Source organism: Eumetopias jubatus, unplaced genomic scaffold (genome assembly GCF_037043125.1).
Source record: "Eumetopias jubatus isolate StellerSeaLion01/CBP00866 unplaced genomic scaffold, mEumJub1_p1.0 scaffold_12, whole genome shotgun sequence".
Classification (NCBI taxonomy): Eukaryota; Metazoa; Chordata; class Mammalia; order Carnivora; family Otariidae; genus Eumetopias; species Eumetopias jubatus.
Window position 1 is genome coordinate 23,975,237 of NW_028274818.1, and position 13,137 is coordinate 23,988,373.

General features: G+C 31.9%; 1 protein-coding gene across 5 annotated transcripts in view; it reads right to left on the bottom strand.

Annotated features, from left to right (window-relative positions):
- KCNT2 (potassium sodium-activated channel subfamily T member 2) overlaps positions 1–13,137 on the bottom strand; it is a 361,260-nt gene that overhangs the window by 149,744 nt on the left and 198,379 nt on the right. For all 5 annotated transcript variants that reach the window (XM_028104755.2, XM_028104754.2, XM_028104753.2 and 2 more), the window contains exon 13: positions 7,879–7,987. In XM_028104755.2, coding sequence (XP_027960556.1) covers positions 7,879–7,987 — 109 coding nt within the window. The remainder of the gene's footprint in view (positions 1–7,878; positions 7,988–13,137) is intronic.

A 13,137-nucleotide genomic window follows, 5' to 3' on the forward strand; every position in this document is an offset into this window, starting at 1 on the left:
CACTAGTACCTAGACTAACAAATTGTTCACAGTAGGACTCAATAAAAATGTTTTGAATAAGTAAATGAGAGTGAAAGAAGATAAACCTGTTCTTTATAAATCATTGTTATCAAGAAACTACCTTAGAGACTGAAAACCATAGATCTAGGGTATGATAGAATATGCCTGGCACTTTCCAAAGACAGAAGAAGAAATATGCTACTCTGGCTTTCAGAACCATGAAATTGAGTCTTGGAGAAATACAAGACTATAAGAAAATTAATGGAGAAAAACATAAAGATGCTTTGAGTTAATTCAATTTTAAGTGGTCCACAAGAAAATGGCTTTAAATATCTAATGTTCAATGGTGATTTAATCAAGTGTCGAAGAAAACAAACAAGAAAGTTGGTTTGGCTATTTAATAGACCCACATATTAAAATTTTAAAAGCTACAAAAAAAAAGTAAAGCAAATAAGATACTGTTTTTTTTGTTAGGAGGAATGAAAGACAAGAAAATATTTCACTTAAAAATAATTCACACCAATGTTAATTTTTTAGTTTTAATTAAACTGATATAGTTATATAAGAAATCAACATCCTGGGAAGCTGTGTGATGTGAAGGGTATACAGGAATGCTCAGTCCTGTCTATACTAATCTTCTATCTAAATTATTTCGATAAAAAAATGAAAAAGTAAATGCAATTAAAAATGAAATATTGATTTTTTTAATTTTTAATTTTTTAAAGACTTATTTATTTATCTGAGAGTGAGGTCAAAGAGCAGAGCAAGGGGAGGGGCAGAGGGAATGGGAAAAGCAGACTCCCCACTGAGCAGGGAGCCTCACTGGGGGATCCATCCCGGGACCCTGAGATCAGGACCTGAGCAGAAGGCAGACACTTAACGGACTGAGCAACCCAAGTGCCCACAAAATATTGATTTTAGTACTGAATTATAAAAATACAATTATAAAAGACATTTTGGGGACAATTGCCAACATTTAAATACAAACCAGACCCATGAAAATATTTCACCCTCTTAGGGGTGAAAATGTGGGAAACTGTTAACTGTTGAATGTAAATGGAGGGAATACAAGTTTTCATTGCATAATTTTTAAGCTGGGTGTTTGATTTTTTGTAAAGTAAAAATAGTGAAGAAAGAAAAAATTGAAAGACTCTAAATTGTGCTGGTCTTCAACATGGCCTTAGGTTAAGTAGCTTCTGATGATCTCTGCAATAACACAAACATCAAAGAGAATATTTTCATCTAAAAATAGAGAATTTTAAAAGTTGGGGTTTTCATCTTTTGAAAATGTAGGAATTCAAAGCATTATGTTCTTAAGTAGGTTGTAAGAATGAAATTTAAACTGATATCTATGTGGGTGTTATATGGGAAAGGAAGAAATTATTCAGCATGAAAAACTCACACTTACCATTTGGTGAAAGTCGAGTATTGCACATACATATGTTATTTAGAAACAGCTAACATAATTTCCAATATTTATATTACTTGGAAATATTTTCCACTCTCTTTTCTGGGTAGAAAAAAGTGAAGCATTGGGATGTCTTGTGTTTCAGCAAAAAAATTAATAGTGAGTAAACTGAGACAAGACCTTCATTTCTTAGTCAAATCATTTCTCCAAGATTTGTGTGTGTACATGCATATGCACACATGCACGTGTGTTTATTTTAAACAATATTGTTTTTATAGTGGTAGTCACGACTACCTACTATAAGAAATATGTTTATATAACATTGTCAATGATATTGTTAAAAATACTTTCGTCTATACTTTTAACTTGTATTGCAATTGAAATCTTTAAAATTTTTTTTTAAATTCCCAGAACTCCTACTGTTCTAGTATAATGAATCATTCTTCTAGGCATGTTTTAGTTGTGAAGTAGAGAGAATTTCATTCAGTCAACACTTTACTATTGAGGTATGATTCTTCCTTTCATTCATGAACTTTAATTCAAATTCTGTTACTTATGAAATATCATAGCCAAAGCATGGAAAATAAAATTCATAGAAAATTCACAATTTATAAATCGATTTTTACATTCTTTATTCTGACTTTTACATTTTCTACTCATACAAATTTATTTATAAAATGATTTTTAACATTCTTCTCTGCCACCTGTGGGTGAAAATTTACCAATATGATTTTTATGTCTTCTTAAATCTGTTAAAATGAGGTAGAAAATTTTCAAGGACCCAGTATGTTGAAAGAAAATCAGTTGACAAATGAAAGGTAACTGAATATTCACTCGTACATGATATAACCTTTTATCTGGGAGGTAAAGATAGAGTGGCAACCGAAATTTAGCAATTGATTTATTCATACAACAGGGATTCATCTCCCACTGATTTTCTGAGTATTTTCATCTGACGAGGAGACAAATAGCAAACTTCTTTTAGATTCAACTAATTGGAGAGCTCAGTTTATTCTTTAAGTTTATTCAAGGCTTTTCAAAAAAAGAGTTCTTTTCCTAATAAAGTACATTTTTTTCCTTATGTTCCTTTTATTTTGGGTTTGTTTCTTTTTTAATGATTTTTGGAATATAGAGTGAAGAAAGAGATAAGGGTTTGGTTTTATTCTGATTAAAATTTGGTCTATAGAAACATGTCTGAAAGCTGAAATATTATAATGTTTTGCTTTTTTCATCCTGGTTTTTCCACTATGAGGAGAATATTTGTGAAGGGCTCAACATGTAGAAACCTTTATCCTAGGTGATTTCTGATCAGATATATGACCTTGGAGAGACTTGACTAGAGTTGCTAGTCCCACAAGCGGCTGCCAGAGAATATAAGATGTTACAAAACCACATTTTTATATTAGTCATAGCTATGGAACCCTGCCATTACTTCTTCCTATGTTTCAGTACCAACTGCCACTTCTTAAAAAAGAAGTGTATTGATAAAAAATATTTCTCACTGGAAAAGAGATTTAACACAACCAAAGCTATAGTACCATTTGACTTTTGTTCTACAGAGGTTGACAAAAAAATAACCCACCAGAAAGAATCTTTTAAAATTAATGATGTGGTAAAAGAATGCTGGCATTGATATACTGGAAAGAGGAAACTAGTGAGTTCAGGCTGACACTGGAGGCACGAAGATGTAGCAACCTATTATACCACACAAATGGTAATCACTACCACAAATGTGCTGGGGAACATGAAGACTAGAAGTAAGACTATAGGCAGAACTCATGGATACCTAGGAAAGCAGGAAAGGGGAGTGTTTTGACACAGCCATGATCATGGCATGAACTAGGGTTGTGTCAGTGGGTAAGCCTGGGATTCTCAGGGAGTCTAACCAACCTATAGGACTTGATGGATTGAATGCAAATGATTGAAGAATGATTCATGGATTTTGGCTTGAGTTCTAAGTAGATGGTGCTGAGAAGAATGGGAAAGAAACAGATTTTAAGTCAGGGAAAATCAGTAAATATTTCTAGACATCTTAATTTTGAGACAGCTGTTAGAAACCTAATAGGAGATATTGACTACACAAAGATACAACACTGAAGCTCATAGTGAATACTGAGGGAGAGATGTAATTTTGGAAATCATAGAAATGAATGAGGTCCCCTAAGGAAAAAGTATGTAAGGAATACTGTAGAAAATCGTATTTAAATAATATGGCAATTTTATATCTTGCTTTCCAGTGCTTACTCCTTTTATTTATTTTTGTAGTCTTACTGCACTCCTTAGGATTTCCAGGAAAATGCTGAGTAAAAGTGGTTTGGTAAGCATCCCTGTTTGTACCTAATCTTAAAGGCAGACTTTCAATATGTGGTCATTATTTTTTCTTCTAGGTTATTGTGTAGATAATTTTCCTTAGGCTAAGGAATGTTTTCCTCGTAGATTTCTAACACTTTTTCTTTCTTTCTTTTTCTTTTTTTCAAATTGTAAATGGATACTGAATTCTCTCTCAAAAGTTTCTTTTGTATCCATTGAAATACTATTTTCTCCTTTGACATGATGATCTATTTCTGGAATAATTTCAACTTGGTGATGATATATTATTTTTTAAATACATTACTTTGATAGTTTTGCTAATATATTTTATATAATTTTTCAACTATGTTAACAATTAAATTGGTCTCTAGTCATTTCTCATGCTATCCTCAATAAGTTTTGTATCATGGCTAGATCAGCCTCATAAAATGAGTTGGGAAGAGATCTTTTTCTACTCTTTGGAAAATATGTGCCAGCTGAGAACTATGTGCTTTTTGAATGTCTATAATAAGCCGTAAAACATCATGAGCAATCCCCAGTCACTTTTCCTGGGAATAAAGATAATATAGAATTGTGAGGAGGATGAAAAATAGGTACTCAAGATTCATGATAATCATCAATTTGATAGGTACCAATTACTAGTGACTGATGTTCTTTTGAGTATTTTTTAAATTATAATAAACCTATGAGATAGTTTCTCTTATTATCCACACTTTATATTTCAAAGAACTCAAGCTGAGAGAAATTAAGAAGCCTGAGGTCACGTAGTTACTATATAGTAGAATGGAAATTTGACTGAGGATGGTCTCATTCCAGAATTTGCAGTATCGATCTCTTTACTTCGACTTTAATTTATCATAAAAAGGAAAATTGCTGAAAGCAAATTTTTCTATGAGCCATTTGAGTTTATTTTCTTCTTAGGAAATTTGTGGTAATTAAAATAATCAAATTATCTATGAAGTATATTTTTATGTTATTGAATCACATTAAAATTTGTAGTGGTTTATATTCAGAAATTCTGTATCATAGCTATTATTCTACCAAAGATATCTTCTATCTGCAGACTTACTATTTTTACTTTCCTCTCGTGATGAAATGAGTAAGAACATATCTTTTCTGCTGCTGAAATCATTCCCATATAGTCTTTTCTCTTATAATTCTCATCAAAGTGTAGATTATTTTAAATATAATTAATAATATAATAATTCATTCAAATGATATTGTAACAATTCAATAGTTTAATGAACATAGTGACTTGTTCAGAAGGAAAGAATCCATATATGATATGACTGGTAGATGTGCATAAAGTAATAGTTGCTAGGTCGCTATATTGTTTTTACTTTTTAATATTTTGTATATTTATAACTTAAATTTTGAAAGTTTCTTCTTTTCATCTTTTAAAAAAATGGATTTACTTTAAAAAAATACATAAATTATAGTCATGGTGGTAGTTTCACAATTTAGGGTGTATTGAAGAGGCTATTTAAATAAACAAAAATAAAATTATCTCATTTTATATCCTATATAATTGGAATTGTGCTATTTAACACTCATGAGAATGAGAAGACAAAAATATAATGAATATTATCAAATGAATATTGGTTTAAGATTAAAGCAATTATTATTTTATTACAAATGATATTAGTTATCTTTTGCCAAATAACAAATAACTACAAAATTCAACAACTTTAAGCAACCAATACTTAATTTCTCAAAATTCTGTATGTCAGCATGACTTTTCGGGTTGACTGTGGCTAAGTCAGGAGCTAGAGAGGTGGGGGGCCTGGGATGGATAAGCGTCACTTTCCATGTGATTTTTAATCCTTAGGGAGGCTAAATTGGGAAGCTTTACATGCAGTTCTCTGGGTAGTTTTCCGGTGAAGGGACAGCAGAAGCACAAACTTTTAAGACTTAGTCTCTGAAGTCATACAATGTAGCTTTTGTTACATTCTGGTCACAGTCACAAGACCAGCCTGTATTCAAGTGGTAGAGAACTACATTTCACCTCTTCATGGAATAAGCCGCAAGATCCCATCAACACTGGACAGACACAGGGAACATGGTTCATTGAAGACCATTATTTTAACAGTCTACCATACAAACTGTCAGCTTGGTACACTGTCTTTTGAAAGGTAAAGTCTGTAATCTTTAACCTCATGCTGAGATGTGAAATTTATTATCTGGGTTTAAGAGTCTCATACATCACCCCAAACTGTTTTATGACATTTTAATGAAACTAGGATGCTTTTATCTTTTTATAATATAAAAGAAGAGTTCCTCTGAGATGTAATCTCAGCCTAAAAGAATACAGATAGCATTAAAAGGACTTTCACCAGGTGCCATAAATAAGAAATATTGTGATAAACTATCAGGATAGAACTTTTAACTATCCCATTCATTTCAATGGGCTTATCAAAATAATGGTGAGATAAGAATATCAAAGAGAATCAATGCAAATAGTCTTTGTAATTTTTTATTTGTAAAGGTGGACTATTTCAGTGAGTTTGATCTATCTGTTGTAAACCTACCTAGGGCCTGTTAAGAAGAGGAAAGAACTAAAGCCTATTCTGAATTTTAGTTATAACACATTCAAAATTATAAATTGTTTTCCCAAACTACATATTGCTTTAGGATCCACATATGATATCCATTTATTGAGCACCTAATATGTTTCAGATATTATTTAATCCTTACTGCTAATCTTAACCAATGAAATAGAGACATTATACATATGATATATAAAGTAACAGAAGAGAAAAATAGGGCTCAGAATACTAATTTGGCTATCTAAATCTTAAGTGGTGGTACTCAAATTTAAATTCACATCTTTAGGACTTATGTCATTACTGCCTTCCTTAAAATTATATCATAATAAGTCATTATCAGGTACGATAAAAATTTTTACAAAAATATTCCTTTTACTAAATAGTAATAAAAACAAGGCAGCTAGTTGCAAAGGTCTTTTAGATAAACAACTGGCATTTCCTGAATGCTAATTACATATGTAACAGGTAGCAGATGGAGAATTTACATGTATTTTCCATTAAATTTCACAAAGCCATTTACAAAGGAGGTGCTCTTATTTTAAATTTTCAGTTTAAGGAACAGGTTTAAAAAAAAAAAAAACATAGCACCATCATCACAAACCATTTAAATCAGTAGTAGTACTTAAAACAAACTTCCAAACAGATACTAAAGTGCAGCCACAGTTAAGAGCCATTGATTAGTTTGCTATACATTTTTAGAGAAAACTGATGCCATTAGAAGCAAGAGTAAAAGATAAAAAAACAGCAAACTGAATTGCAATAATTTCATGGTTTTCTTAATATTATGTAGAAATTTCTTAGTGTTTATAATTTTTCAATTAATTATCATATACAAATAGGTAACCATTTTAAGATATTTAAACACAGATGAAGAAAATACATTTTGCTACCACTTAGTTAAAATGATTTACATTTTAATGATGTTTGCAGCTTTAAATTATTAAGGTGAAATGTTAAAAAAAACAAGGATGTTATTTTTTTTTAATGTACATAAATTACTGCTTGGATCAAAATTAGTTCCTACAGAAACATTTAAGAAAAAAATAAAGTATCATCTTACTGTTCATTTTCCAGTTTAAAGTATAATCTCATATGAAATTACTTTAAAAGTGGTGTCTCTATGAAAAACTCACTTGTATGTTTTTCTTGAAATGTTTTCAAAATCTATATTATTTCCAAATAAATCTATTTTAATACATTTGAATTATTTTAATATTACTCTAATGCATATGTAAGCTTACATATGTATTAAGTAATCTATAACAAAGCACTATGTGTAAATGTAAGTGTAAATTAATAGCTGCAGCATTCAAAACCTGTATTTATATTATGCATAAAACTGTAAGTGCTAATCTATTTATAGTCTTACCAAGGTATCCAGTAAATTCAGTTGCTTAAATCACCAAATTATATAAAAAAGTAAAAATTCACTCCTTAAACATTACTTTGCCACTTTTTAAAGTGAATATTCTCTCATAACAAGTAGATGAAAAAAGAAATCCTTCTATTCTATGCAATCATGAATATATTAAGTTGCCACTAATTTCAGAGACATAACCCTTAGTGTCACAGTTTGAGGAAATTCGAAGTATCTCAGTTTGAGACTGAACTTACCAGCAAATTTGATATGGAATTTATTTTCAGGCTTTAATATCTGGACATACAAAGGGCAATTTGGAGCAAAATCTTTTACAGCCCATGCTCTCAAAATTGTTTGGTGGTCCTGAAATGATAAATATCAAAAGATCATGAAACAAATTGAAAAATTTGTAACATATAAAGTAAAAATCTTCAATTGGTGTGTTAAATGGTCACACCCACAGTTTAAAATTCAACATAAAAAATAATGAATTGTAAGGACTTATTTTTAAAGATTCTTATTATTTCTATAAAGGAGAGTAACAATACCTAATTCAATCAATGCTAATTCCCAGCACTTAGAAAATTAGCAGCGATTAGGAGGAAAGTTTCTTGACAAGCTTAAAAGTAATTTTCTTAGAAAACAATTGAGGGGCAGAGGCTTCAGAAATACAGCACAACTAATAGTTTGTAATAACAGTTTCCATGGAAAAAATATGAATTCATAATAATTTTAACATGTTTAGGAAGATTGGCAAAAGGGGAATGACTACAGTGACCATGCATGTAGAGAATATACCATTTTAAATTTTTTTTGTATAATAGTAAAAGTAAAAGGATTTTTGACTCTATGGGTGTGTGTTGGAAAAGATCAGTAACTTTCAGATACTAAAAAAAAAAATCAAAACAGTTTTAAAAAAAGTTTCTGAGACTGAGAAAAGGAATAAAAAGCATGCTTAATATTACACATCGTATGACCCCATAAATTATTATTTAATTAAGTAGATCAAAGCAAATTATCAGAGAAATATGTCAGTTAGCCAATACATTTTGAAAAAGGAAACAAAATCATGTTCAAGGATACACTGTCCATATAGTAGTCATTAGACACACGTGGCTGTCTAAATTTAAATTAACTAAAGTTAAGAATTCCATTTCCCTATCACACTAGCCACATTTCCAGTGTTCAAAGCCGACTGTGGCTAATTCAAAGCTGTATGGAACAGTGCAGATATAAGCATCTGCATCACCACAGAAAGTTCTATTTGACAATGTTGTTAAGGAAAGAAAAGAATAATTAAAAATACAAGTAGATATGAGGGATTGTTTATGGAAGTGCAGAAAGAAGCTATTGTCAGTGGTTGGCAATTCTAAGTTGCATGAAAGTTGATGAAGTACACTCAGAATTCCTTAAGTAGATAAGCAGACAATGTGTGTCTTCCACGCAAACATTCAAAACGTGATGATGAACCTGATACAGAGTGACAGTTAATTTTATGTGTCAATTTGGCTGGGCCATTAGGTGCCCAGGTATTTGGTTAAACATTATTCTGGATGTGGGAAATCCCAGAAAAGGGAGAGGCAGAGAAGAGAAGTCACAAATTCTGTGTATAAATTTATACAACATCGGCTAACCTCTAAACCACACATGCATGGGACAGAATAAGAGCAATCTCAACTGAGATTTGAATCACTGCCCACTAGAAGGATGATAGAGTTTGCATTCAAGTGAACCAAATTAACTGCTTGCTGAAACAAGAATATCAACACTCTTCAGAGGAATATTGGAGACAGACACCAAGGCTCCACAACATAATATAATATCCAGAATACATTGCAAAATTATTCAATATATGAAGTGCCAGAAAAATGTGACCTATTTGTTAATTTCATGGGCAACAAACAAAACTAAGTTCAATAAACATTAGCCTTTACATGATCTAGATGACTGAAATCAGACTAGGGCTTAAAGCAGGTAATAAAAATATCATCACTGAGGTAAAGGAAATATGCCCACAATAAATAGGAAAAAAATTCAGTAAAGGAATGGAAAATATTTTTTAAATTAAACAAAAAGCTCAAATATCTGAAACATATTCACCAGATGGGCTGTGAAGTATAATGGAGATGACATAGGAGAGTCAGTGAACTTATCATAGCTCAACAGAATTTATCAAATTTAAAAAACAGAGAAGAGGGATGGAAAAGGAACAGAGTTCAGGGACTTGTGCAACAATGTAAAAATGTCTTATATAATATAATTGGATTTCCAGGAAGAACACAAAGGAGAAAATAGAACAGAAAATGATTTGAAGAACTAGTGGCTGGAAACTTCCCAATTTTGTTAAAGGCATAATTTTTCAAGTTCAAGGAGCTCAGAAAATCCCAAACCACATAAACAAAAAAACTACCACACCTAAGCACTCTGTACTCTAATTATTGAAAACCAAAGGTAAAGATAATATTTTGAAACCATCCAAAGAAAAATAGTTGTATGACCAAGGACTCTCATCAGAAACCATGGAAACCAGAGGACAGGGAAACAATATCTTATAGTCCAGAATGAAGAGGGGAAAAAAATTTAAGCCATAATTTTATAGAGAAAAATCCTTCAAAGAGATGAAATAAAGGACTTTTTCAATTAATGAAATCTAAGAAAATGTGTTGTCATCAGAATTATACTACAAGAAAATTATAAGAAACTTCTTTATGCTGAAAGGAAATGATACCAGAGGGAAAGTCAGAACTTCGGTTATCAAAGAAGAGTATCAAAAATGGGTAATATCTGAGTGAACAAAGATAATTTTTTTCTTTAAAACATGTATATCTTTACAAAGAAAAATTTATAGTATTGTCTTGTGGAATTTGAAGTTTATAAAAATAACAGAAGAATAAGTGCAAAGTTTATAACTTTAATAAATTGTTCAATATTAAAAAATAAGTAAATTGTGAATATTAACATGAAGCAGACTATTAAGACTTAAACCTGTGTAGTGTAGTCCCTACAGTAGTCACTAAAAAAATTTCAAAAGATAATTTCTAAAAAGCCAATAGGCATAATAATAAAAAAAAGGAGAAAAGAGAAAACAGAGGAACATGAATTGGTAGGGAGAAACAGAAAACAATTTAGTTAGACCTACATCCAACCATATAAATGATGGCACTAAATGTTAATTAACTGAACATATTAAAACGTAAAGCATATTTGAAAAACAAAACTAAAACTCAGCTATAAGCAATTTAGGAGAGAGGGCACCTGGATGGCTAAGTCAGTTAAGCATCTGACTCCTGATTTCAGCTCAGGTGTTGTGGGATCAAGGCCGGGATCGGGCTCCACACTCAGTTCTGTGTCTGCTTGAGATTCTCTCTCTGCCTCTCCCTCTGCCCCTCCCCTGATCTCTCTCAAATAAATATATAAATAAAATCTAGTTACCGATAAAAGTTACTGATAAAAGAAGTGATAATAAGAAAAAAAAACCTCAATTTGAAAATGAGCAAAAGATCTGAACAGACCGCACCAAAGAAAATACACAGGTGACAGATAAGTACATGAAAATATGCTTAACATCATGTATCATTAGAGAATTATAACCTAAAACAACAATGAAATACCACCACACAACTATTGGAATGACTAAAATCCCAAACACTGACAACACCAAATACTAGCGAGGATGTGGAACAGTAAAAAGTCTCATTCATTGCTGGTAGGAATGCAAAATCATTCAGCAACTTTGGAAGAGTCTCCAGTTTCTTATAAAACGAAACATAACCATACCATATAATCCAGCAGTCGTGCTCCTTGGTATTTACCCAAATGATTTATCCACCCAAAACCTGCACTTGAAGGTTTACAGCAATGGATAAAACAAAGAGGTATATCCAGACAATAGAATATTATTCAGCAATAAAGAGAAATGAGGTGTCCAGCCATGAAAAGACATGAAGGAAACTCAGATGCATACTGCTAAATGAAAGAGGCCTGACTTAAAAGGCTGCATACCGGGTGCCTGGGGGGTGCAGTCTGTTAAGCGTCTGACTCAGTTTCAACTCAGGTCATGATCTCAGGGTCATTAGATGGAGTCCTGTGTGAGCACGAGGTCCTGCTTAAGACTCTCTTTCCCTTTCCCTCTGCCCCTCCTCCAGCACAGACTCACTCTCTCTCTCTTTCAAATAAATAAAATCTTCTTTTAAAAAAAGCTGAATACTATAGAAAGTGTAAACACATCAGTGGTTGCTAAGGGGCTTGTCAGTGGGGGAGGGTGTAGAAGTGATGGAAAAGTGGAATATAGGGGATTTTTAGAACAGTGAAAGTATTCTGTAGGATATTGTAATAATATCATTATACATTGGTCAAAACCCATAGAATGTATAAAGCAAAGAGTGAACCCTAATGTAAACTATGGACTTTAATTAATAATAATGTATCAATATTTACTAATCAATTGTCACAAATGTACTACACTAATGCCAGACGCTAATAACAGTGGGAACTGGGGCGAAGGAATGCTGGAAATTCTCTATATATTTTGCCCAATTTTTCTGTAAACCCAAAACTACTCAGAAAAATGGTGTATTAAAAAAATAAGTGCACAAAGTGTGAACTTTAGAGTCACAAATTCTGGGCTCTAATTTCACTCTAAAATTTACAAACTGCATGAGTTTAAGCTACTAAACAAATCTGATTCTCAGGACAAAAGGTTTGATTACGTTTGTAAAGTGGATGTAGACAGCTTGCTCTTCTCATTTCACTTGACCTCTGGCAACATGTGACATGTAGACCACTGGCTCCCTAAAATTTTCTCCCAAGGCTTCTGTGACACCAATTCCCCTTATAGTCCTTTGGCTCTCTTACCCCAAATGGAACTCATCTTCCTGCTGATAATTCTTCCTTTTCCTGGAGGTGGATTTTTACCAGCACCAAATCCGGAACTCCTCCATCCCTCATACCCCTGCATTCAATCAGTCCTCAAGTCTTGTTGATGACACCTTCTAAATATTGCTCTAATCTGTCTACTTCTTTCCAACCTCCCCGCCACAGCCTGAGTCTAAACAGTTGTCACTTCAGGCTTGGAGAGAAGGCAACAGCCTCCAAATCAATCTATTTCGAGTTTATATATATAACTATATAAAATAGTGTGTGTACATATATAGTATATATATATAAAACTATATAAAATAGTATATAAATATATAAATATATGAAATATATATAAAATATATAAAATATTTATATAAATAAATATATACTATATAAATAGTATATATAACTATATAAAAATATATATATATTTTTTTTTTTACTAATTCTGTGTTGTCAGATTTACTGCCATTTCAAACAACCATCTGATTGGATATTTGGCTACCGACAACCCGGCGGTGACTTTCTTTACTCTTAGCATCAAGTCCCAACTTTTTAACAAGGCTTGCAAGACCCTGTATCAAACTCTGCCCAAACTACTTCCCCAGCCTTGGCACTATTTATTCCAGTGCATTCTCCACTGTTGAGCCTCC